Consider the following 27,291-nt stretch of genomic DNA (forward strand, 5'->3'; position numbering starts at 1 on the left):
CAACTTGGTACCATTATGAAAACCACTCAGGATTTGACACTGTGATTTCCACTTGGTCTTGTCAACACTGCACTGAACACTAAGCCCTGACACATCTTTCACCCAGTTGGAAATTGAGCCAGAATCATGTCTTTGTACCTGTATAACACCTTCTTCAAATCCTTTAATGACTTCTTGCCTGCCAATCTTGAACCTGAAAGGCTTGTTTCTGTCTCTGGAGGAATCAAACTTCTTTCCATTCTGTAGCATTCCTGCCAAAAGAAGAGACACAGTTTCAATCCAAGCTACATCTAAATTTAAGTGCTGGGAAGTATGGGAGAAAGAAGTGAAAAATTAATGTCTTGTTTACATCAACTGTTTATTTCCATTTTCACTTTAAAATGGTGAAAGGGAACAGAGAGAAAACATCTGTGTGGGGTGAGGGCTGATGTGCAGAACCATCACCACCACAAGTTATTGTCCAGTGGTTGTTAAACCAACTCTCTGCCAACAGGAGTCATTAGAAGTGGTATTTCCTTCCCTTGTCCTTCAAGGCAGTCACAGGAACACCTTACATGTTGATGAACACAACAGTGTTTCAACATATGTATGCATGCACAGGTTCTACAGCAGATGGATAAGCTTTCACAGAGCTCTATACCCTGAGATATTCTCATTATTGTTTCAAGCAAGGGATTTTATTATAATTTTAACCTTAAGAGTAACTGAGAATTGCTTTTTCCAATTACATTCTGAATATTGCAAGGTTGGGTGGATATTTCCATATGAAAATAATCACTTTCTTTGTAATGTTGTAATGCCAGAGTTTTTTGGACACATACCATGACTCTACTGTTCAAGGTGCTGTAAAAAGAAATGCTTGTGAATAAGCTTATATTTGAGACGGTTTCCAGTTGCAAACAATTTTATAAAGCACAGCTTTGACAGAAAATGCTGAGAAATACTGCCCTCATGACTCAATATGAAAATATACAGTCTTTCTGGTTTCTTTTCATTAATTATATTAATAGACCAGCTTGATGCAGCTTTTTTTCGTAGTGAAAATCATTCGTTATTCTTCAAACAACAACAAAAGGCACGTGTCTTATTTAAAGAATGTAAATATAAAGACGTGCCAGAATCAAAACCAAAGACCTAAAGGGTAGGATTCATCTTACCTATCTTTCTTCTGCTGAGATGTGGCCTGCTGTTTTTGAGCTAATTACTCTGCTTCCCTCTATAACCAAGTCAGAAGAGAAAGTACTCTGGGAGGCAATTCATCCAATCAAATTGTGGGATCTACAACAGGGCACAAGGAATTGCATCCTAGCTGTGCCTGTTTCTTTGCAATGAATATAAAGGAAGTTCAACCAACTAGCTCAGACACAGATGTCTCCAAACTCGTTAGCAGTTAAACCACAAGTGGTGCCATTCCAGATTTGCAGTAACAAGCACACAATATTTGGTTGTTCAAGTGGGGTCCTATGGCTGGATGTCTTGTACAAATGACATATTAAGGCTAATTAACTGATCATCAGGTCCAGCATGCCTAATTTTGCACTTCAGAGAAGTGTGTGTGTTTCAGTATAAGGCCTTAGCAGGTAATTATGGAATAACCTGCCCATAAGGCACATTTCACATTTGTCACATTCCTGAAGTTTTATTAACAGCAGAATTGCAAGCAATAGAGTTACAAACAAACACAGGTTCATTTGTGTGGTAGAAATATACCATGCACAGGGAGAAGGACAGGCAGGAAGAAGCAGCTCACGGAGAACTCTGGGGCATATAATATAATCCTTTTTGAACTATTTGATCTTGTATTTAATAATGGTCCTTTCTTACAGTAATTTTATTTTTAAATGCATCTGAAAATCTTTTGTTTCTATGAAATGGAAGGGGACTATTGGAGACTTTCAATATTTAACAGTTTTAATATTATATCTTAGTACTGTCATTACATCCTGCGAGTTCAAAGTAGTATGCAAACATTAATTATTCTTCCCAGCAGCCCAAGAAGGTAGAAAAAGATATTATAAAATAGCCTTACTCTGAAAGTTCAGCTCACATGCAAAGTTCCACAAAACTTTGGTATGTTTTCACTGTCTTTTGTAACAACATCCTATTAGAATACTTAGCTTAAAGGTCTGATGCTTTACTGTATACCACACATCAAACTGAACCAGAATGAACTCTCCGGAGAGCTTGCTAGTTTAATATATATCATACCAAACCTGACTTGTTTCCCCATCAAAAGCGTATCAAAGATCAAAGGTTTAGAGGGAAACAAGCTTCTTTACAGCAACATCCTATGGTCAGCAATGGATAAACGTTCATCAAGCAATGAACCAAAAATGCAACCTCCCCTGCCATCACCCCCCACCTCTTTGCTTCTGGAGGACAAGTTGGGATTCTAGTAGTCAGGTGTGTCTGTATTTGCTGAATACAAGAGGGTCAATTTTTATATGACTGCCCTTTAAATGTACATCGAGATTAGAAATGAGTCAGAGTCCCCATGTGCCCTGGAGAAGTTCTGATCTGAATTTAGATCTGAACTTTGAAGCCTATCTTTTTTATCTCTCTATTTCTGAAAGTTAAGAACTGGCTCTTTGGTCTCCTGGGAGCTAAAACAGCAAAATGTTTTGTTTTCTCTCTTGCTAATATATCAATTGATTTTCTTTCTGTGAAAAAATGGATTTGGTTAATATTCTTCAGCAAAGACGGATGCCCATCTTCAGCCTGCAAGCACCTTTATTTATCTAGCTAACAACAGGGAGGCAAAAAAACCCACAGTCTGGAATGAACAACGGCGTTGCTTTGCAAAGTCAAAACTCCCTTGGCAATCAATGAGAGGTTGCACTGAGCAAGGACACCAAGAACCTTATATGCTTGTTGTAATTACCTCGCATTTGATTCTGAAAGGTAAAAACTGCTGTATAAGAATAATTAATTATAGAAACTCATTTATCAGGATATCATCTGGATTTGGAAACGTTCTTACCTACAGGGCGTCCTAATCAACAAATCAGTGTTAAAACTGAGGTGGCTGCAGAAAACCTCATTGAAACTGAAGAAGATCAAAGAGTTGACGACTGATCTTGTTAAGGAAAATGACCAGGGATACGCATGCCTGTACTGCTCTTTCAATGTGCATTACCCATCCGAGGTCACTCAACCTCAGCTAAGACCACGCTGTGTAAGTCTGTTCCCTAAGGAGAGAGGGCTAAGGAAAATGTAAGTTTTCAATCTTTTAGCCAGTTTCGACCAAATCTGGCAGAGGAGTGGGGTTCCTAATGACCTTTGTATTTCATGGAAAGAAATCTGGCTAGGAAGCTTCTACAAAGACAGGGGCTCATCTTTGTTACCAGAGAACCTATATTATGAAGTGGAGCTTCAGAGAAACAGGAATGTCATAGCCATCCTGCAGTCTAAGTTTCTTCTTACTGGGGGTTCTGGTTGTGTGGCTGGTTCAATTTCCAGATGAACTGTTCTCAACTTAAGGAACCCAGCTACTAAGGCACCTGATTTATAACTATGGTTCCAACAAAACCATGCCCAAAGCCATGCTCAGACTGTTATCTACTAATTAGATGGAGAAAGAGAGGACAGAAAGCTCTATGTGATACCATGTCAAATCTAGTGCCTGAAGCCAGTTAACAGAGGTGTAACTGAGGCACAGTGAATTCTACTGCTTACATTAGCCACCTCAGAGACAGAAGCTGTGTCTCAGCCTGCCACCTGGGCTACTTCTACAGTCAGGGGAGAAAGAGTGCTATAGAATCATAGAATGACCTGGGTTGAAAAGGAACACAATGATCATCTAGTTTGAACCCCCTGCTATGTGCAGGGCCGCCAACCACCAGACCAGGCATTAACTCACACATCCATCTACACAAAGCAGACTGAACTGCATCCCAGGCTTCCCCAGCTCCAGTGTTTGCTGAGTTGCTTGTCTTTAAACTGTTGTCATGTTCTGGGAACCAGAGATTCTAATCCAGGACAAATCCCTTGATTTTACTGTGTGTCTACAATGGGATTCACTTACCTGACAATAGTATTAAGGGCATGAACTGAACAAGTGACTTCCAAAAAATAGATGTAATGAATTCCCTTGTTTTTCTATAATTACCAATACAGAAAGTAAACTCAATGCACGTACTTAAAGACAGTAATTTTCTGTATATTTGTTGGTATCAGAAGGCGGAGCAGATATTCAGAAGGTATTTCTAGGATGCTAACTTGTTTCCTTTTATGTAGACCAGGTTTTCTTCAGGATAGGGACTATATTCTGATGGTCTTAAATGCAATCACATTTCCAATTATGCCTTGTGATAAATCTGTGCCATTATAAATGTGTCCTTCAGTTTCATTACCAAAACTTGAGCAATTGGGACTCTCAGAAGCAGAGTTTCCTGTAGTTAGTGTTGCTGTGGGCTAAGAATTTATAATCTTGAGTTTATTTCTTTTTGCCTGAAATATATTGTTTCTAATGTCAAAACACATCAGTAAGCTGTCAGGATAATTTCACACAGGCTGGAAATTCTGATTTTTCCCATTTATAGCCTGTCAATATTACCAATATAAACTTTTAGCCTGAAAGATGTTATTTACTGGGATGTTTTTGAAGCTGCACAAAAACCTTTGTATCAACATATGTAGTGTTACATGCATACAGACTTCACAGTGTATAGAGGTGGATGCAGCTTAGCAAAGCAGAGGAACTCAGCACAAACCTATAATCCACATGAAGGCACAAATCACATCCCAGCTTGGATTACACCAGCAGAACTCCACTGATTTTACTGGTGTTACTCACATTCCACATTAAAATAGATCAGCCTTCTTGACTATTCTGTTCTGACATACTGCAGTAAAGCAGGACAGTGGCTTTTTCCCCTACCTTGCGGTTGGAGCTCAGGTCTAAAGCATTGGGAAAATTGCAGTTTTCCATCAGTTTCTCTGTCTCAGGGCCTCAGTGTTAAAGGAAAAGATCTGGGCAATTTTTTGTCTAGGTCAAAACAGTTGGTGCCTTGTTGTTTTCATCCCCAGGGACATGCCTGGAGGAGCTAACGCGCCTTTGGCTCCTCAGATCATTCCATCAGAATTCAGGGTGCAGGCTGGGTATCTCACACCTCCTGCATCTCCATTTGTTATTTTGGTATTACCTCAACATGCAGTACACAGTTTTACACCTTTCTGTCATAATAACAGCTTCCAGTAACTTGTATTTTTTTCTTGGCCGTGTGCCTCCTTCCAAACAACCACACAGCCCATTCCTTTTTGATCTCCTTGATCTGACTTGCAAACTCATCTTTCCTGAACAAATCTGCTGTCTCAACAGTTTTGCTGATAAAAAAATAATGTCATCAGAAAGGATTATTCTTGTAATGGAAATGAAAGAGCTGAAGAAAGCTTCTGCTTCTCTGCACAGTGAGACATCTTACGATGTCCTGTACAGGACCTTGGCATTGAGTTAATGAAGAGAGCGTGGCTTTCCAGGGGAGCAGTTCAACAACAGAGATTTAATACCTCTGTGAATACAAATGCAACTTTTTCCCCCTTAACTTTTCCTATACTTAACACATAAATGGTCTTATGAGGAAAAAGGATTTGCTTAGAATGTATTTTTTCTGCCACTTAACAGCCACTTAAGAAGAAAAAGCATCTTCCTAAGGGAATTTTCAGTCTACAAGGATAATAACTGGAGAGACCTGGGTGTGCAGCTCTGCAGCACATCAGCTCTTTACCACAATTTTTCTTCTGCTTAAAAAGCAACAGCAATGGTTTGAGTGTGCCATTTGTTGCCATGACAAACAATCAGAGACTCGAAGTATAGAAATGGGAAATGGTGGCAGTGGTCACTTTGTGCTTCCTGCTGCCGCAGAGTACTTGGGAACGGTTGATCTTCTCAGCACAGGTTGCCTTGCTGCTGCATTTTCTTCATGTATTATATACTCATATATCTTTAATGTGGAGTAAGAGCAATGTTATCAATTATTTATTACACAGCTGACACCATGCAATGAAGACACAACAGACAACTACTCAATAATGCATTACCATGCACCATATGTCAGCGCTGCGTGCAACTACAAGACAGTATGACTGAGCCTTGCACTTAGCTTCACAGCCAAGCAAAGTTGCATGCAATTGTCTAGCTCACTCTACTGAAAAGCATCATTCTGTCCTAATGGCTTTATGGATTTGCATATTTTTAAAAGAGAAAAGTAGACTTGCCCTCAAGGCAGCTATAAGGTTCAATAAGCATATTCTACATGAATTGTAAGGAGACGAAAATAATTCCTCTGGTACCCTGTTGCTTTAATGCAGACATTTCATTTTTGGCTCTGATTCTGTTACCATTATAGAATTGAGCTGTAAGATATACATGCTCTGCAGCATAAGGCAAATTTCATTTGAATAGGCATAGCAGAATCAGGCCAGTCTGGCAATGCTAATGACTGAGACAGTTGATGTCTAAAACAGTGTTTTGGAAAGAACATGTTACTACAGAAATCCTTGAGCCCTCCTGCATCTCTGCCCATCAGCACCACATCCTGCAACACGGGCTCTGGAGGGACAGGGACTGCTCCTGGCCAGACTAGGTCTTTCTGTCACTGCCCCACGGCACCAGTCAAGAAGCACAAACAACAAATCAAGAGCATGACTGAAATAAAAAGACATTTTTCCACTCAAACACATGAAGTAGAGCTTGGTAAAAATATTATGGCAATCTATAGGATAGTAAAATTAATAAAGTGGAATCCCAGAATCCCAGAATCATGGATTCCAATTTAACATTGGAAAAGACCTCCAAGATCCTCTAGTCCAACCATCCACCAACACTGCCCACTGAACCACGTCCCTTATCACATAGAATCATAGAATCACTAAGGCTGGAGAAGACCCACATCACCCAGTCCAACCATCCACTCATCACCGGTAGTTCTCACTAAACCATATCCCTCAGCACAATGTCCAAGCATCCTTGAACACGTCCAGGGTCGGTGACTCCACCACCTCCCTGGGCAGCCCATTCCAGTGCCTGACCACTCTTTCAGAGAAGAATCTCCATCTACATGTTCCCTGACCACCTCCAAGGATGGTGACTTCACCACCTCCCTGGGCAGCCTGTTCCAACACCTGACTACTCTTTTGGAGAAGAAATTTTTCCTAATATCCAACCTGAATCTCCCCTGGAACAACTTGAGGCCATTCCTCTGGTCCTATCACTAGCTACCCAGAAGTTCATCTCCTTTTTCTTTGGTTTCATTCTATCTCTCCTCATGACATAATGCTCATTTGTACTTCCTCTCCCCTTAATTAGTGTTTGATTGCCCATGAGGTAGTTGTGTTGATTTGATATTTTAGCCTGCAGCACGTATCTGAATATACAGGTAGCCTTGCAGTGGGAAGCTGCACACTCGGTAGGAGTTAAACTTCACTGACACACCTGAACACAACAGCCACCTATCTCTCAGTGTAATGCAAAGGAACAGCCCAAGCTGGATCACCAAACCTTTTGTGTCTTCATGCAAGGAGCACATGAAAAACTCCACAGAAAGCAAAAAGGGATCACCAGACATTGATTGGGAAAGCTCTGAACACAATTCTGAGATCACACAACAACCATTTTGGGTTAAGTGCTTGCTGAAGGAAGCTGAGAACAAATGACCACGTTCCCTATGGGGTTAATTCCCCCCTTGGGACCACTCTGCCAACCACTCTGGCACAGACCACTAACAATGCTCCACCAGCAGAGGATTTCATGGCCCACTGCTCCCAGACTGGACACCCTTTGATTTTCAACTATTTGGATTTCCAGCATGTGCCTCTATTTCGTTCTGAATAAAATCAGCTCTGAAATCCTAATTTATCAGTGCAACACTGATAAACACCAAGAATTCTGATTTTTGGGAGGTCCTGTGTGGAGCCAGGAGTCCACGTGGTGCCTTCCAACTTGGGATAACTGTGATTCTGGGTTCCTTGGCTAGAGGCAGTAGCATCCTAGTAACATATCTACCCATCTCTGGTAGGGCATGGGATTAAGAGGCTCTGCACACCCTGAAACAGCAAATTTGAACATGACAAAGTATATTCGTAATGTTTTACCACCTAACACCACGACATTGGCCTTTGGGGTGTCTGGAATTGGAATACAACACTCCTCCCCAAGATTCCTTGTGAATGAATAGACTTTCTTTCCCACAGGCTCCTGTTTACAAGGTTCTTCGTCACATTTAACTTTTACCACACATGGCATGGTTATATCTCCTTCACAGGGGAGTTTTCAACTGAAATTTACCTTGAAAAACACACTGATCACTTAACATCTTGTGAAGGGCTTAGGAATTAGTGTGTTCTTATATAAGAAGGGGAAAAACATACAAACAGAGGAGAAAACATAGTTTATTGAAGTGGGTGCTGACTAAGCTGTATAAGAAGGGATGGTCAATATGCCAAGATTGCATTTACTCCAAATAAGTCAGAGGCAGACGGTGCAGTTCTATTCCCATCTCGTGTGCACAAAACATACATAATGCCAAAGTCAAATGGCTTTTATCCGAGGCATGCGACTTTTTGATCCAGACTGGCCAGACGTTTCTGTAATGTGTCTCATTTTAGAGGTGTGGTGTGACATTCCTAGCTGGCATTATGTAATGGCCTTTCCCTTCACAAGTGTTCAGAGAAGTCCTGAGGAATCGTCTCCTCCCGACGTGATTCCACGTGGGAAAATGAGACATGACTTCACTGGCACCAATTTGATAACAGGGCTCAAAGGGACTCACTACACCAGGGGCATTTTGCAGGGTGGTCAGGTGAAACATACAGCTGTTTCACTCAGCAAACCTTGGTCAAGGGTGGGCAAGGACAGCTATCTACATGCTGCTTGCTCTCTACTGGTGTGAAGAGATCATGGATTTAGGAAGCAAAAGGCAGCTGGTGTGGATTCCACCCAAAATGACTCAATCACAGTCAAAATAAGTGAGAAAATGCAGTCTGAACACAAATTGGTTTTGCTTTGCACACCAAAGTCCTTCCCATGGATTCTGATGCCCACAGTCCATTAGACTCAGTGACTGCAGATCTACCTAGTATAGTAACACATATAGTAAACATGCTGTATAAATATTAGGAGATAGAAGTCACTTCTTGTCTGTAAGTGAACACAGAAAAGGATTTATTAACAAGTTATGCGTTCAGTAACCCTCATTATGTTGTCAGAATGCAGCCTACAATTAAGATCAGATAAAAACAGCATTTTGGCAAACAGCCTTTATCATTTGCTGCAGCACTCCAGTGAAGAACATCTTATTCAGACACTTATTTTTCTAGGCTTTCTTGTCGAAAGGTTTATGAGCAACACTCATCAAAGGAACAGAGCTGTCCGTAGAAGTTTATATAGTTTGCTCTTCTCACTAATATGTACCTGCTTTCACAAAAATATCATTTTTATAGTACTGTTTTCAGTGTAAACAGTTTTGTGGGCTCCAAGGCAGACCATAGCAGCGTCAAAATATGCCTCTGGTTGTAAACTCTGAGAATGTTCTACAATAACATTAGCTACAAAATTCTTCTTTTGCCATGTGTCAGTTTACTGATTTTGCTCATCCTTTCCGTTGCTGCTGATCCTCACTCGTGTTAAGTTGGCACAGCAGTCCCGATGTTAATGAAAATACAAAAATATATATAGCAGGTTAAGACCTGGATCACATTAATTTAAAACTAAGTTGAATGATGCACTTGGAACTGCTCTCCAGAGCAGAAGCATGGGTGGAAACAGAGCGGTGTTGATTTGTGATCAGCACAAACAGCTCTAAGTCAAAAAGAATACGTTCAACCACTGGGCAGCTACAGAAATATAACTTAGATTGATTTTACTCCCTATGAAATGATGACTGTGGTTTCCCAAATGTCAGACAGTCACTGGCATATCCAAGAATAATATTATTAATTAATATAGTTTGCCTTAGGAATCTTGAAAGGCTTCATTCAGCAAGCCTTTAAAATATCTTCAGAGCTGCAGTGGAAAGGAGCTATTAACAGCACGGTTTGTTATTATAAATAGGTCTTTTCCATCTGTAAGTTTTGATCCCTACGATCTTACAAACAAACCATGGAAAAAGTGACAGCTGCTGTCCTGACAGATGGGTCTCAGGCACTGCTCCATTGCTCCACTGGACATTAGACAGTCGTCTCTCTGGAGAACAATAGGAATTTCCAAGTGCCTGTATCTATTTCCACCTACTTGACAAGCCACTCAAGTCTTGGACTAGCGAAGGGAAGAAGCGAAGAGAACGCACACTAAATGTCTTCAGGGAAACATCTCAGAGAATAAGGTCAGAATCAGACAAGTATTGCCTATTTGTGAGTCCCCCCTGGAGTTTAACAGAAATGACAGACAAATAACTATAAGGTTGCTATAGAAGCAGTGGAGACAAACACACGCTTGCAGGTGAGATACAGAAAGCCTGTGCGCTGAGTGCTTACAGTCAGCCAGTAGGGCAAGATAAGGACAAGGGAGCGTCTCAACTTTCTGTTCTTCATGGCATTTAGCATCATCATCTAATTTGGAGGTGGAGTTTTAAATCCAGTGTTAAGGACAAAGTTGAGAAGGGTTCATTCTTCTTAAAGGGTGGTTGGTAGAAAGCATATTTCTGCCCAACTTTTCCACCCGAAGCGCCTTCCAAGGGCACCACAAATTCAACTCCACTTCAGGTCTGAATATAAACTCAAGTTCTTCACCTTCTCTGATGGTATTCCCATCATCAGCTGATCAACCACTCAACAGGGTCACTCTCTATGCCTTCACTTGAACCCATATATTGGCAGGGCAGAGAGAATGATGAAGTCAGGAGAAGAGCAAGGAAGTAATAAGTAGGTAGGCATGTGGGAAAGGCAAAGACCTGGATCCTGGCTGCCAGGACTTTGTCAGCACGACTCCTGTGCAGAGTCTGTCCTTGCATTGTTTACCTAAAGTGCTTGACTTCAGTAGGAGTGTGGCAATGGACTGCACAGGCTGTAATACTTTCCCAAAAAGCATTTTCATGCTTAGGACTGCTGCAAACAAAAGACACTGTAAATGAAACCAGGTTAGATGCCACGAATAAAAATAGTAGACAGTCCATAGACACAAATAACAAAAGCAAACACTGGCAAGAATACCTCAACAGCACAAGAATGGAAAGCAAGACAAACAAGTTGAGAGAGTACCTAACTGTGAACATAAACAAATATATTATAACACCAGCAATGATTTCAGACTCCACGGTGAAACATGCAATATTATCATCTGTGAAGCCAAAAACAGAGTTGCTAAATATATAGCATAACTCACAGCAATTGTTATAGACCAAACAGCTTTCTGTTACAAGCCATGCCATCTTTCATCATCCTAGTAAACAGAACTGAAAAAATAGCATCCTATGTGAGTAACTTAGTATATGAAGTACATAAATATCTGTTCCTAACAATCCAATAGCCAAAATACACACATCATGACCACAGTCATAAAAAGTGTTTTTCTACAGTAAAATAAGGGGTTGTCTTGTTCAATTTTATGCAAAACTCTGGAGAAAATACAATTCAGGCTTGAATGGAACGTGAAATACTGTGCTTTCAAAAATGAAAAAAGTGCCTTCTGTTTATCTGAAATATTTCCTTCCACTGAGAATACACTGTTTTGTTTTCAGATTACTCTTATGAGCTATTTAAATTCAACTTCTATGAGGTCTGGGGAGTTCTTCAACAACATCTCCTTTCCAATTACTTAATGTGACATATTGTTTAGCCACATCCAATCTACAAGATACCAGAGCTCTTAAGGAGAAAAAAAAATAAAAGAAAAAAAGTCCACGAGGAGCGTGCTGAATCCATAACAACATTATGGAACACAGCCAACTCACAGCTTGGATATCAGGAAAAGGTTCTTCACCAAGAGAAAGGCTGGGCCCTGAACAGCTTCCCCAGGGCAGTGGTTGTGGCCTCAACTTTGCCAGAGTTCAGGAAGCATCTGGACAGTGCTGTCAGGCAGATGGTCTGATTTTTGGGTGGTCCTGTGTGGAGCCAGGAGTTGGACTCGATGATCCTCATGGGTTCCTTCCAACTTGGGATATTCTATGACTCTATTCTGTGATAGCAAAGCTCCATTACTTTACGCTACTGTTCCCATTTTCCTGCTTTGCAGAGCAAATAAAAGGGATTGTGGGAGTTAATCTATCTTAGTTTTGTGTATCATTTCAATGCTTAAAGACAAATCTGCAGATTTACTGGCTGCCTGAGCAGGCAGCTGGGAGTCATCCAGCTCACAGGAGCAGTGATCACCCAGACTGCCCAGTCTTTGGAAGTCATTCATCACAACTCTTAAGCATTTTGTGTTAGCAAAGAGCTGCCAGGAAAGAAAGGAAATAAAATGGATATGATTACTTATCTGATTTTTAAATGATTATAAAACTACTGCTGATTTGACCCCAAACTGACACAGGTACAAATCTCTCTCCTGGGAAAACAGTTTATTTGTAGGGTTTTTGCTTGTTTGTTTTTCAAGAAAGAAGAGAATTTGTATTTGTTGGTATATGTAATCCATGTTCTCTAACACAGCTGAACATCTATGGGCTTCTACCTGCTCACCTGTCCAAAGATCCAAGCACACAGCTGGGCACACTTAAGCCATAACTCTCTTTTAACAGGAATAAACCACATGAAGGCATGCCCTGCATCCTGTGGGCTCAGGCAGTATCTTAGAGACACGGTGCACCATATACTCTTGTAAGTATCCAACTAGTACAAGAAACATCACTGTTCACCCAATCTACTCGCTGCTTCTGGAATCACTGCTTTGCTTTCACCTTAATAATCTGCCCAGAAGACAGATGACACCGACAAGAACCATGCATCCTTCTTCAATGTTTGCACACTCTGCCATTATAAGTCAAAGCATCCTCTGCCTTGCTTTGTGCCCCAGTGTTTAACTTCTCCCAGTAAAAATCTACTCGCCCCTGCAGAACTCATTTATGATGGTCTTCTTAGAGAGGAGGTCACATGTTCCCAAGACCAATCTGGTTGGTATTTGGGAGCCAATTCTCCAGGCAAAATCTACATCTAAACTTTTGCACAGCTTGCAAATGAATCAGCTAACCCCCCTGAGAGCTGTACTTAGCACAAAGGCAGCTTCCTGAATGTAAACAGCCTCTTCTGCAAAAATCTGAACTCTTGACTCTGTAGATTCTGAAATCAAAGTTTTGCTGACGAATCTCAGAAACATGGCTTTCATCAGGGCTTTCTCAGGGGTTTAAAAGAAAGTAGGGTCAAGTGCTTTATAAACCTGCTTTGTTTGGACTGCAACACTGCTTTAGGCAGAGAAGCCATTTTTGGAGCAAGGCCCACAGCCGACAATGATGTGCATAATGCAGGCACCACGCATCCTGCTAGAAGCCAAGCATTCAGTTGCATCTGTTTGAATGAAACTGCTCTGCATGACCACAGTACTGAAATACTGGTGCAGTGCACACTGCCATGTTTAGCTGCTGCAATACTAAGCCTCGTTTTGGGGCCTCCTGCCACATGGCATCATCTTGTAGCAACTTCTTCAGCGGTGCAGCCCAAGCTGCTCTCCCAGGATATTGTTGAGCAGGAATCAAATGATCCCATTTTTGTACTTAAATCTTGATGTGGCAAATGAAACTAGAAGAATGAGAAGGGGCAGGAAATTACAGGACTGTATCAGCAAGGAAGATCACCGATGGCCCTAGGAAAGGCAGTGATGCACACACTGCTGTAGTTCAGCATAAAGGTGAATCGTAACTATCTCCAATAAACACATGAGCAATACCAATTCTTCAGAACTGCTGCCTGTGCAGATACACACAGTTGTATTTCCTCGCATTAGCTCGAGCTCTGTGCCAGGTTCTTTATCAAATAATCTAACACTTGCTGCAGATGAAGCCCTAGCATTAAAAATCAACAGAAAGCTCTTGCTTGTGATGCTGCAAGGATGATGGCTGCTCCGAATGCTGCGCTACAAATGCTGCACAGGCTAAAAGCAGGACATCAGGCTGTCATGTAACACAGACTGCAGGTTCATTCTGTCTGAATGGATTTGTCTTGGCCTCCATGTCAAGTTTGAATTTCAGAGATGCGCTATGCATGTTCAAATCAAATAGCAAGCATCCTCTGGGTGAGCTCCAAGAGCTGTGCTGACTCTTGATGTTGCCTAATAAAGAGGGGAGGCCAATTCAATCTACAGATTTTTGTCATTTTTTTTTTCAGGTGAACTAATGCTTTACACAGCCCTAAAAACAGTATGGATTTCCACACACAGTAAGAAGTTTGCAGGGAGCCTTCCCAGCTATGCTTTTACTCTGAGGCAGACAGCTTCATTCCAGTGGCCAGCAGAACACCGTACCTGACCCAGAATGTGTTCAGCAGTCCACAGAACCCCATTACATATGATCTTTGCAGTGCTACCAGACTAAAAACAACGGGCAACGTCTCAGATTGGCTGCTTCCACAAATCAGCATCACCTGCAGTTTTAGGGCAATAAGATTTTCTAATCATTGTTCATTCAGAGCAACTTCAACATCCCTCTTGCTCTGCTGAAGTGTTGAAGAATGCAAAGCAGGATTATTACCCTTTTATCTGCTTCAGAAGCCTTTGTGGAGATTAGGAAGTGTTGCTCTGATCTCTTCCAGTTCTGCGTCACCTTGCTATCTGGACACAAAAGGGCAGATTTTAAGCTGGAGTAAATCAGCTGAACCCTGGGAAGGTCAAAAGAGCACTGCAATCTGCCCCAGCCAAGGAGGAATTCTCAGCGAGCCATTCCAGAGATAGGAGTTTCCAGATACAGGTATTTTCCCACCACACAAGTTCCTATAACCATTTTCTATCTCCTAAACAGAATTTCCTCAGCTTTCCAGATTTTGTATTTAAATTTCTTGCTGTTTTGTTCTCCGTACTTGCTGTATTTGAAGATTTGCCTCATTGAAAGCAAGAAAATTAACACGTTCTAATCCTTGCACCATCCACTTTCTCTAACAGGCAGCCACATTATTCTGCTGGATTTAGGATTCATAAACCTTGATAGCATCATAAAAGACAGAGTGAGACTGTGCACCCAAAACTACTTCTTAACAGACAGCACACCTGGATCCAAACTCTTTCTTCATCTGTCCTTGCATCAAGTGCCTTCTGGAGGGGAAGGAAAGAGGAAGGATTTAACCTCTCTCGGTACCCTTGCATGAACACTTCTGAAGGAGAAGAGATCAGCAGAGAGATCTGTGGTTTGTGAAGGAAAAAAGAATTCTGTTTCAGCACCTGTCACTGCAAAAGCAGCACAGCTGGTGCTGGATGGTCACATCAGTCAGGGGCTGCAAGGAGGAAGGAGGGCTTTGTACAGAACTCCCCACCACAGCCATTACGTGAGCGCAGAATGAAGTGAATGCTTCCATATCTTGAGGACTCCATTGACTTATTTTAATTTATTTTATAGAATCATAGTCTCACCAAGGTTGGAAAAGACCTCTACAATCTTTTAGTCCAACCACTCACTCATCACCACCATGCCCACTAACTCATGTCCCTTTGATTCACCAAAGTGAAACTGCAGCTACGTTGAATTTGGCTGGTTTTGCTGCGCTGCTGTGCCTTTGCTAAAAATAGGCAAATCAAACCAGAGCTCCCTACTCAAGTTTGACCCTATATTAATAGAAATATATACGATCCTGAGACGCTCCCACGTCAATGTGAGTAAGAGTGATCTCCTGACTCATTCAAATTGCTCTTCTCATTTTGGGGAGCGTGCAAATAACAGTGGCGTAAATGTCCTGACAGGGGCAGTAAGAGATACTTGTATCAACACCTTCCTTTTTGGAAATGCGTGCCTGCTGCAGATAGCTACAGGAAGATAAGAAAAATACAACCGTGGCTTGCATAGAGAGACAGCCATCCTTCCCTGGGAGTGGGGAAGTTGCCAAGGAACAAATTGGATGGTGTGAACAAAAGGAAGAAAAACCCTTCCGTCCCGCTGCTTACTTGTTCTGGCACATGCTATGAAATGAGCCTTGGGGTAGTGCCAGCCCACCCTCAGGAAATGCCGGCCTATCTTCAAGAGAGTCATCGTTTACTACTGAAAAAAATAATAACGAGCAGGGGCAGCAAGAGACTGAGGGTTTAACTTGCGCTGGCCTGAAGCCAAATATGCAAGCAAAGGCTGAGGAGAACTTTCTTCTTATGCCTCTGTGCCAGCAATGGATGCGGACAGCACAAATATTTACACACCCCAAGTGGAGGGAGACTTGAAGGGGGGGAGCAAGCCGTGCCTGAAGTGCTTCTAATAATGATTATGGTGGTTGTTTTACAGCCCTCAGTGCTCCCTGCTGGGATGACTCAATGGTGCTGCTGCCGGCACAAGATGTCTTTTCACACATACTCTAGTGGGCAGCCCTCCCTCTCCCCAGGGGTGTATTAATAGCAGTGGTTCATACTGTACACACTCCAGTGTAACCATCTCCCTCTGAAGCTAGCAAAGGTGAGGCTGCCTGTGGGCTAAAATGCTTTCAGAATAAACAAGATGATCTTAGAGACCTTGCAGAAGGGGTTGACTTGCGATCCATGCCCTTAATGTTCTCTTTCTCTCTGAGCATCTCTCTGAGGCCACCTCTGTCTGAGCATCTCCCCTCAACACTCAAATGTGTCCTAACATCAAAGAGAAATGAGATACAAGGGGCTGACTTGGCCCCCTACCTTACGTACCTTTGAAATAGGCAGTAAATATAATACATATGCATGTCTCTGACTGCATGCCTTATTCTTCTTCTTTGCCTTTCACCTTCCTCAACTGTCTGGGAATAACAGTTTGTCTTAATCTGTTTGTGCAGAGTTAAGCACAATGGAGCTCTTGAATGATGCTATGATACCAATATAATCAAATTCTCTTTTCTCTGTTCCCGGAAACGATGATGCTATCAGAAAAGAAAAAAAAAGTGGGAATGTCTACAGTGTGGGGGTATATCTGAGAGCAGAACTTGGCCTTAATAGCACTCACCATGAAAGCAAAGAAAGGATCTTTAAAACTGTTGTTATTTGTGATGACATCGACAAACAGCTACCTCGTTCCTCACATTCTGAGCACTATCAGAGGATATATTATATTATATTATATTATCAGAGGATAAATTCACTCAAAAGATCCATCCTGATGTCCCTGCCCTAATATGTATGAGAAAAGCCCAAGAACTGCCTCTGCCTCAGAAGGACAGCAAAAAGGACCTTGAAATGAATGGTCACATCTTGTAGCTTGGTACAGGGATTTAACTGCATTATTTTTAACCATTTCAAAACGGCCCCTTCTTCCTACACACCCATTTCCATATCCGTTTTTCCTAAAAAAATAAAATCAACAGCGTAACCCACAATCCTCCCAAACTGCAGCAATGCTCAGCCTTCAAAAGGCACAGAAATATTCTTGCTACATTGGCCTGAGGAGATCCACAACGCAAACACAACCCAGTGTCCTCATAGATAAAGCAACACTTGCCTTGTGCAGCTCTCACATTACGTTGTGCCCAGCAGGGCGTTCCTTGCAACTGCTCCACAGTGCCCACTAAATTCCTTGCTTTCTCTCCCCTTGGCGCCTACGTGCAAGAAGTTACACTGGCACGTCCTGACCATCTGCAGAAGCTAAATCATGCCCTGGACATTCTTGTCATCAGGCTCTCACTATGCCCAACGTAAGAGCAAATAAAAGAAACTATAATTTGCCCTGTGAGGCCAGTAGCAAGCTCTGTGGCTGGCTCTAGAGCCAAGTGGAGATTTGCAAACACTCTGGTACACAGCCTGGACTCTGCTGCACCAATATAGGCGGTGTGGTCAGGAAGCTGCTCTCAAACTGTGTGTGTGTGTGGCACTCCTGCTGCCAAGCCACACATCACCATCATTCTAAAGCTTTTCATTCGTTTCCTTGCACTCAGAGCTGTGTTTCTGTTCCCCAGTCAGAAGCCTTGAATCAGGAGCTGACCTGTCTGATCCCAGCTGGGGTCTGAGCCAACATGGATTATCACCAGTGGCGGGCTACAGAATCGTAGCTGGGGCGTATAGAGGTCATGGATGTTTCCTCAGCTGAAATGGCTTGCTCTCTCTCTCTCCTTCACAGCAATGTATCTTCAACCTGACTTTCCAGCTTAGAGAGCTGTATGAGCTCTGAGACCATGGGTATTTCCACATCGCACTCCGGGGTCATCCAAAGGCTGCCCTCCGGATCAGGCTTACTCTATATTCAGATGGTGAAGCTACAAGTGCAACCCCTGGCGCAACCCGAGGGACTCTATGTCTGAATCTGTCTGGCAGGTTAATATTCTGCCAGGCACCTCAGTGCACTCGGCCAGGCTGTCTGCAGACTGCCTGCAGGGCAAAGTTGTGATCAGAAGCGGTGGCTCACGCAGCCGTTCTGCTCCCAGCCCCTCCTGGGCTCCTCAGCTGAAATGCAGACACGGCCCTGGGTGTTGTTCAGGAGCTGCAATGTGCTTGTCTGCTGCTCTGTGGATCCTCTCAAGCTGGAGGCTGAACGTGCCATGTGTCCTAAGCCTGCAATTCGCACGCATAGGCATAATAAAGGCCTTTGATTAAATAAACTAATAAGTACTTCGAGTTGCAAGCCAAGTGGGAGCAATGTTCATTTAATGTAGCCAGAAATGCTTAATACTCCCATGTCTCCGTGACTCATAGCATTGAATGCCCAGTAAAAGCTGAGAAACACTGCAATAGAGCAGCAACAAACCTTCTTTTCTACACGAATGTATACAGGATCAACATGTATTAACTAGATTAAAAATGCTAGTATAGGAGAACTCAATACCTGGTCTCACATACACTTCCTATCATACGAAAACACTGGTTGAGTACAGAAGTTCCTCTTGACAAGTCTGCAATAATGGCCCAGTGGTCTGGTGGTTGGCGACCCTGCACAAAGCGGGGGGCTTGAAACTATATGATTACTGTGGTCCTTTTCAACCCAGGCCATTCTATGATTCTATGAATAATCACATAATATGTATTAAGATGCTCATGCCAGAAAACACAACACTAACTACAGCTAGCATCATTTTTTGCATGCAAGCACAGCATAAGATGCAGATATTTGAAGGTACTTAGGTGTCTAAAGACAGAGTGGTCATACTGCAGGAATTTCAAATGCACCTGAGCATTTAATTTCTTTGATTTCAACTAAATCATTCTAAAAACAGTTCAACTCCAAGCATTTTCTTCAGCTTTCGCCAGATATAAAGCATAACCATCACAAACTCATACACTTCATTAAGAAAGGTCAACATCCTAAGCTGCAATAGCATGTGGAAACCTACACGACATTTATCACTTAAAACCCAATTCTTAAAAATGAGGAAATGGACCAGGCAGGAACGTTGCAAATCTTATCATGTGCATAACACAGAATTTTATTGTCTCAGATGAAGAATACACTGCATCGCAAGAGGCAGCCATAATTCTGAGCCAATGATATTTAAAGTATTATTCTTATCAATGCCAGCGTATAGAGATTTAAAAAAATACTGGTAAGTGGAAACCTTCAGTTAATGTGTGTATTAGTAAGACATTTATCGTTATTTATGCTTACATTTTGAAAGAGTATTCATAAATACTAATTCTGAGTCAGCTTTGACCTAGCAATGCCCATCGAACAGATGGAGGTCCTCCTTAGCTGAACCTGCTCACAAGGCACATCAGTTATTGTAAATCTAGATTTATTTCTGCCCTTGTCAGCCTGTTAGCTCACTATCTCACTATTCACTGACAAAAGAAATGATGAATCATGAGCACTGGGGTACAGAGAACCACAGACACTAAATAAAACGACCCTTATTATGTCAGTTGTATGTAGCATGATGAAACCTTCCACTGGGAACCCTAGGGGTTACTGTAACACAAATAAAGGATGGTCGCATTGTGTTGAAAATAATGACAAATATGTACTGGAAGAATAAAATCACTGAAGTCAAAACATGACTGGTGAGCAGCAAAATCAGGGCTTACTGGTGGGTTCATGCTTATGATTCTGTGACTTGCATTTGAGAGTTATCGACGCGTGACATTATAGATAAGAGACACAAAATTGATCCACAAGATAGAACTCCTCCCCTACAGGGACAGGCTGAGAGCTGGGGCTGTTCAGCCTGGAGAAGAGAAGGCTGCAGGGAACCCTGAGAGCAGCCTTCAGTATCTAAAAGGGGGATGTAAGAAGAAAGGGAAGAGGGTCTGTTGTAACAGGACAGGGGGGAATGGCTTCAATCTAAAGGAGGGGAGATTTAGATTGGATATATGGAAGGTTTTTACAATACAAGTGGAGAAGCACTAGCACAGGTTGCCCAGAGTGGTGGTGGATGTCCCTACAGACACTCAAGGTCAGGCTGGATGGGCTCTGAGCACTGATGGAGCTGTGGTGTCTCTGCTCATTGCAGGGAGTTGGACCACGTGGCCTCCAAAGGTCCCTTCCAACTCAATTCTACAACTCTATGACCTTTCACATAGACACATTGTTGTACATTTAGTTTGATCGCCAGGCCCCTCCCTCTAAAAATATACAAGAAAGGCATTATTTTCTACTTAAAATACAACAATTGAACAATCTGATACCCAAACTGATACCCAAGGCTGCATTTTATGACTGGACTTTGTGCTCACCCCAAAGTAGAACTCAGTATTTCAATAGTTCTAAAGATACTTTGGGATTCAATACAAGGAAGAAATACACTTTTTGTACTGTTTATTCTGCAGGCCTATGCTGGGGAAGACGTGCAGACATTTAGCATTTCCACAGGCTTACATGGCCTGCACCTCTCCTACTCAACACTGCCAGCCGCACAACCACGCACCCGATCACATCGTGGCTCTGTTTGTCTCTGCTGCACCTCTCCATAGCCCTGCTGCCCTGTGGCTGTTATTTTTAACATACACAGATGTCCTTGAGGTATGCTTACCAGCATAAGCTGTGAAAGCTGTTTGCCAACGCAGGGTTTTCTGGTAATGTGATACAGCCCGCAGCACACGGGAGCCCATGGCTGGGCATGCAGTGACGCACAGGGCAGGACTGAAGGCAGGACAATGCCTCACCAGGCTAAAATTAGCTCCCCAAAAACAGCAGAAGTGTTAGAATTTGGTAATGCAGGGTTTTTCAGCAAGCTCAGCCAAATGAAGTTTTAAAGGTAGGAAAAAAAAAACAAAAACCAACCCAAAACAACAAGCTGGTGGGATGTCAATTAAATGAGACGTGATCGCCGCAAGGGGATTTGTGCAAATGGTTTTCCTTACCCCGAGCAGCATGCTGGCTTGTCAATCTTCTGAACTGCAAATATTTCTGTGCATTGCAGATGGTGACACAGAGCCTCCTCTCCTGTGGTGGCTGCAGTCTTACGCTGGGGGTTTCTAATGCTCACCAGTTCTTACCAACGGAACGATTTGGCCAAATCTAAAGCACATAGGTTTCTGCCGAGTGATCTCTGCACTGAAGAAGGACCTTGACATGATGTACCTATCTGTTTCAATGCAATCATTTTGGTTTTTATGCACATGAAGAAATATCTAACAAAAATCCTATCACCCAAAGCGGGGTAAAAACTTAATTAAACCCTCTGGCTGCGTACATAAAATGGCTTCCATTTCGTAATACAACGTCCTAGAATCGATTAACCATTTTGTCAATCATAGAATCACAGAATCACCAAGGTTGGAAAAGACCTAAAAGATCACCCAGTCCAACCGTTCACCTATTCCCAATAGCTCCCACTAAACCATGTCCCTCAACACAACATCCAGTCTTTCCTTGAACACCCCCAGGGTCGGTGACTCCACCACCTCCCTGGGCATCCATTCCAGTGCCTGACCACCCTTTCTGAAAAGTAATACTTCCTCATGTCCAGATACTTCCTAATGTCCAGAATCACTTCTCAATGTTCTCTGAGTTCTTTATAGGGAAGTGACCAATTCTAAGGGTGCCTGGTGCGGGCTGGTAACCAGAATACACGAGAATGCAAATGGCTCTAGAGCTATGTACCAGCTCATTGTTCATGATACAGAGCATCCCCCACAAAGTGCTGACTGTCCTCTGCTGCCAGTAAATTTCACCAAAGTGTTTTTCTGACCATTTTAAAAGCCAAGGAGAAGCTGAAAAAGCAAATAACGTTTATCAACTCCATTTTGTGGTTTACTTCCATCGCTATACAGAAAAGTACATCAATTCTCTGGAGAAGCAAAAAAAATGAAATGCAATAAAGGAAAAATAATTGACTTGATTAAGCCACGGGAAGCAAATGAGTTCAAGCTCCAATGTTAGTATTATTGGAGAAGTCAGACTAATTGTCAGCCCATCCCTAAAAGCCATGCATCCATGAACAGTCTGAAACTTTTAGGAATGACCTACATATGACAAAGAGCATTAAAAGACCGTGCAACCAATGCTTCCAAAATACATGACAAAACTATCAATTATTGCACTTATACACTAGAAGCGATCCTTGCAATCTCTTCATTTGGTTTCCTACTTTAGTGTAAGCTGTAGGATTTTCACTAAAGAATTCCTGCTTGAACTAGTGCTGATTTAAGTATGTTTTGGGGTGGTGAACTGACTGCAGTTCTTGACTGATGCTCAATTATAAACCATTATTTCCAGTTCAAACAAATGCCTTATTTTAAGGTGAACTTGTAAAACATCACTTTCCAACCATGATATTTTAATATACCTTGGTGAACTAACAGAACAATTTAATCATCCTATGAATCTTTTGTTCCCCATGTTCCCCATAACACCCCTTCACCTCCTCTGAACAAACTGAGCATTTTATAGACAGGCAGTTTCCCTGGTTTCTTTCCTGAATTGTGGATTACAAAACTGAACCCCCTGTTTTCAGTACAGTCATAGCAGTGTGATGCCCTGAACCTCCTCTCTTTTCCTCATGCTCCTTTTTATATATGTTCACAGACTGTAGTCAACTTTTTGGCATAAGAGCTGCTCTGGAGTTTGTATTCGGTTGACAATCAGCTACCACTCTCCAGGATGTTTTCAGTGTTGCTGCTTCTGTGACAAAATCCTCTTATCTATATGTGCAGACTACATTCTTTATAATGTCCTATGTGTAAGAGCAAAAGGTTTCACAGAAACTGAAATAAGTATATTATTTGCTTGTGACCATTTTGGGTAGTGATCCCTATTATTGTGTGTCAATGGCCTACTGGATGAAATCCCTTATTTAGGAAACATTTACTTCTTCTTATCATCTGTGGCCTTTTTTATATCTTTTTCCACTATTACAATGTCACTTATAGTCCATTTTAATACCCAACAGAAAGCCTCCTATTCAGAGAGCCAATGTTACATCCACTGGCATATTTATTTTCTATCTTTTCAATGTCTTACTCAAAGCATTGCAAGTCCCGTGCAGAGCATGATGGAAAACTTTATATCTCTGTAGATATTGTCTGGTTGTACATATACCTGATCTTGGAAAGCCAGCTTGACAACAACTGCTATCCATAGACCCCAAACTTGCTCTGAGATGTTTCTCTCCCACTTTGGCAAGCAGCAGTAGAAGACCATGTATGAATTGTGTCTTATTATGGTAAGAAGGCCCCAGGTCTCTTCCTCATATGCAGAGGTAGTCATGGAATCAGTTCTTACTCAGCTTAAACATTTCATAGAATTACAGAATCACAGAATGGGCTGAGTTGAAAAGGCCCACAATGCTCATCCAGTTCCAACCCCCTGCTACGTGCAAGGCCACCAACCAGCAGAACAGGCTGCCCAGAGCCACATCCAGCCTGGCCTTGAATGCCTCTAGGGATCCACAACCTCCTTGGGCAACCTGTTCCAGTATGTTACCAGCAGCTCCTAGGCTGCAAGATCAGCATTTCAGGGTGAGGTGGGGGTCTTTATCTTTAAATCCTTCACCCTGGTAGGACTTGTCACGTCCATTCTGCCGCCGTTCTTTGATCAGGAACTGGTGGATCCTCCTCAGTGATAGGTTTATGCAAGTCATGTTCAGAAGCATCCTCAGCTAGTGACATTGATTTATTTCCTGGTAAGAAGCTAATTATAAAGCTTTAAATTTGCAGTCGCTCAGTAGAAGGGCAACACTATGTCCTCCAAAAAAAGCAATGTATGCAGAGTTAATAAATACATTAGTAACAATAATTCTGTCCCAGATGTTGTGTCAGATCCTTAGCCCAGCTCACGTTGCAGCCCCCGAAGTGTCTGTGCACAGAAAAGAGCAGTGCAAAAGCACAAGAGATGGCTCTGGCCAGCCCTGTTTTAGCCTCACATTAACTAAATACCTTTATCCCAGCATCCCTGGAACCTATTGTGAGTCCATCGTGCTATACTACAAGCAGCATCTGCAAATGCAGAGTGCACTCATGGGGTTTCTTGGTTGTTTTTTTAAGTAGAAGCATAACACGTTCTCACTGATGCCCCCTGACTCCAGTGACAGCAGAAGAATAGGCTGTCCTCTCTGACTTGACATTTACCTCGATACTACCTAAAATTAGGTCTCTAATTCCGTTGGAAGGGCTGAATTAAAAAAAGAAACGCGGTACTGCACATTGTCAAACTTTCTCCTACTTTGTTTCTCTGTTAATTCAGGTAGGACAGTTCTGCCCCAAAGTCAAAACAGCCTCATGGGAGCAGGGGTGTGTGAGTTGAGGAATGTGGAGGGCAGAAAGACTGCTGTTTGTAATTGCCAGCCCGGTGATTCTTCTTCTAAGCTTTGCTCTTACTCAATGACCTCATTCTTTATTGCCCCAAGCCTTACAAAGTTTACATAGTTTTTAATTTACTAACACAAAGCCTTGCGGAGCTTACATAGTTTTCAATTTACTAGCACAAAATACATGTGAAACTGATTGCCCTGCATCCAACCTCTTCTTCCTGTGTCAAGTTCCTGTTTCTATGATTCCTGATTCTGTGATGTTCCAAACAAGGAAGGACAGCCAGGTGATTTACCTGAGGGGGAGCAGTGGCAAGGTCAGGGACAGAAGATGAGTGTAGCACATTCCTAGGGCACTGCTTGAGACACTCATGTCTTCCAGTCCCCTTTTCCTCCCACTTTACTTCATTTCTGGCTAATTACAAATGAGCTACAGAACTGAGATGAAGATAAGAACTTCTTGGAAATGCAGGGCTGTTAAGTTTTTAAGAGTGAGGTTTGGTCTGCATTAAGGAACCCAGTCTGAAATTCAGGTTTAGATTAACACTTTGCATGGGTTAAAAACACTTCATAGCACACACCTCTCACTCTGAAGAGGCAATGAGAAAACAAGCAGCAGTCCCATTGCATGATCATAGAATCACAGAATGGCTTGGGTAGGAAGGGACCTGAAGGATCATCAAGTCCCAGTGCCCTGTCACAGGCAGGGTTGTCAACCACTAGATCAAGTGCTAGATCAGATTGCCCAGGGTCCTGTCCAACCTGGCCTTCCACACCTCCTGAGATGGGGCATCTACAACCTCTTTGGGCAATCTGTTCCAGCACCTCACCACTCTCTAAGTAAAGAACTTCCCTGACATCTAATTTAGATCTCCCTTCCTTTAGTTTACAACCATTCCCCTCTGTCCTCTATCTACCTGTGTAAAAAGTTGATTTCTCTCATGTTTATAAACTCCCTTTAAATACTGGAAGGTCAAAATGTGATGTCCCCACGGCCATCTCTCTTCCAGGCTGAACAAGCCCAGTTCCTTCAGCCTGTCTCTATAAGGAGAGTTGCTCCAGCCCTTGATGTACTGCTTGAACGTGCTAAGAAGCTTCACAGTTAACACTGAAATCTGTATTAGAACTTGCATAGAACTGAACAAAGCACAAAGTGCAACAAGCATGATCAGAGGGCTGGAGCACCTCTCCTATGAAGGCAGTTTACATTAGATATTAGGAAGAAATTCTTCACACAGAGGGCATACGGACCCCAGGACATGCAGCCCAGATAAGTTGTGGATGCCCCATCCCTGGCAGTGCCCAAGGCTAGGATGGATGGGGCTTTGGGCAACCTGTTTTAGGTGGGAGGAACCCCTGCTGATGGCAGGAGGGTGGAAAAGGATGGGCTTTAAGGTCCCATCCAACTCAAACCCTTCTGGGACTCTACAGTTCTATGAATATTAAGTTAAAAATTCCAAAGATATGTAAAGTAATTCAATGAAACATGAAGGTAAAATTATATCTAACCGTGCAGTAAGCTAACTTCTTTTTGTAAGAGTCTATCATAACCTCAATATTGAGGAAAAATAAGGGCTCCTGTGTATAATAAGAGCCCAGGCCAGCAGGAGGGTGCAGTGGAAAGGGGACATTCATTCATTCATTCATTCATTCATTCATTCATTCACTCATTCACTCCTTGTTCTTCCAGACACCATCTAGTTTCTCTTGGCTCCTTGACATGACATCAAATCCAAAGAACACTTCACATCAGCCTGGCTTTTATCAGCTGACACCCTCTTGGTCTGTGTTGTACATCAGTTTCTCAAAGGAAAACAAGAGCTAAGATAACCATTGTCGTGGTCTCCCCACTTTTTTCAACTCAGCTACTTGTCCACAAAATGTACAGAGGTGTCTGAGAACTAAAATAAACGTGGGAAGCACTGAAGACTGGTAGTTATTCTTATCTTACTGCTTTATTAACACAGTGGGATAACTATGTGCAATACTCCCTAATACAGCTGTCATCATTTAAATGCTTCGTGCTCTACACATGGGCGAGTCCTACAGGGATGGACTAAATAACAGGAAGATTACAGGTCTTATGACTCCATTGGTGTATGGAGGAATTTTGCAGTCAGTCAATCTTTCTGCCCATATTCCTGCAGGGAAGAATCCTGTATTCTCAGGACTCAACATTTCATTGTATATTCATTTAAATGCATACTTCCAGCACAGCAAAGCATTTCTCAGTTCTCTGTTCCCTCTGACATCTGTATTTTCAGCTCTCTCGGGTCCCACCTTCTTTGTTTGATGCTGTTTTCCCAAACACTTTATATAAACTTGTGCATCTGAACAAGAGTTTTGAATGTGCCATGATAGCAAATCACAGAATCACAGAATGGGCTGGGTTGCAAAGGAGCACAATGCTCATCCAATTCCAACCCCCTGCTGTGTGCAGGTCACCAACCAGCAGACCAGGCTGCCCAGAGCCACATCCAGCCTGGCCTTGAATGCCTGCAGGGATGGGGCATCCACAGCCTCCTTGGGCAACCTGTGCCAGTGCCTCACCACCCTCTGGGGGAAAAACTTCCTCCTAAGATCCAACCTAAACCTCCTCTGTCTCAG

The 27,291-nt window shown here is 42.4% G+C and overlaps 1 protein-coding gene across 1 annotated transcript in view; it reads right to left on the reverse strand.

Moving 5' to 3' along the window:
• FKBP1B (FKBP prolyl isomerase 1B) overlaps positions 1-27,291 on the reverse strand; it is a 45,833-nt gene that overhangs the window by 3,591 nt on the left and 14,951 nt on the right. The window contains exon 3 of the mRNA XM_048938117.1: positions 139-251. Within this exon, the coding sequence (XP_048794074.1) occupies positions 139-251 (113 nt within the window). The remainder of the gene's footprint in view (positions 1-138; positions 252-27,291) is intronic.

Source organism: Lagopus muta, chromosome 2, assembly GCF_023343835.1.
Source record: "Lagopus muta isolate bLagMut1 chromosome 2, bLagMut1 primary, whole genome shotgun sequence".
In the NCBI taxonomy this organism is placed as follows: domain Eukaryota; kingdom Metazoa; phylum Chordata; class Aves; order Galliformes; family Phasianidae; genus Lagopus; species Lagopus muta.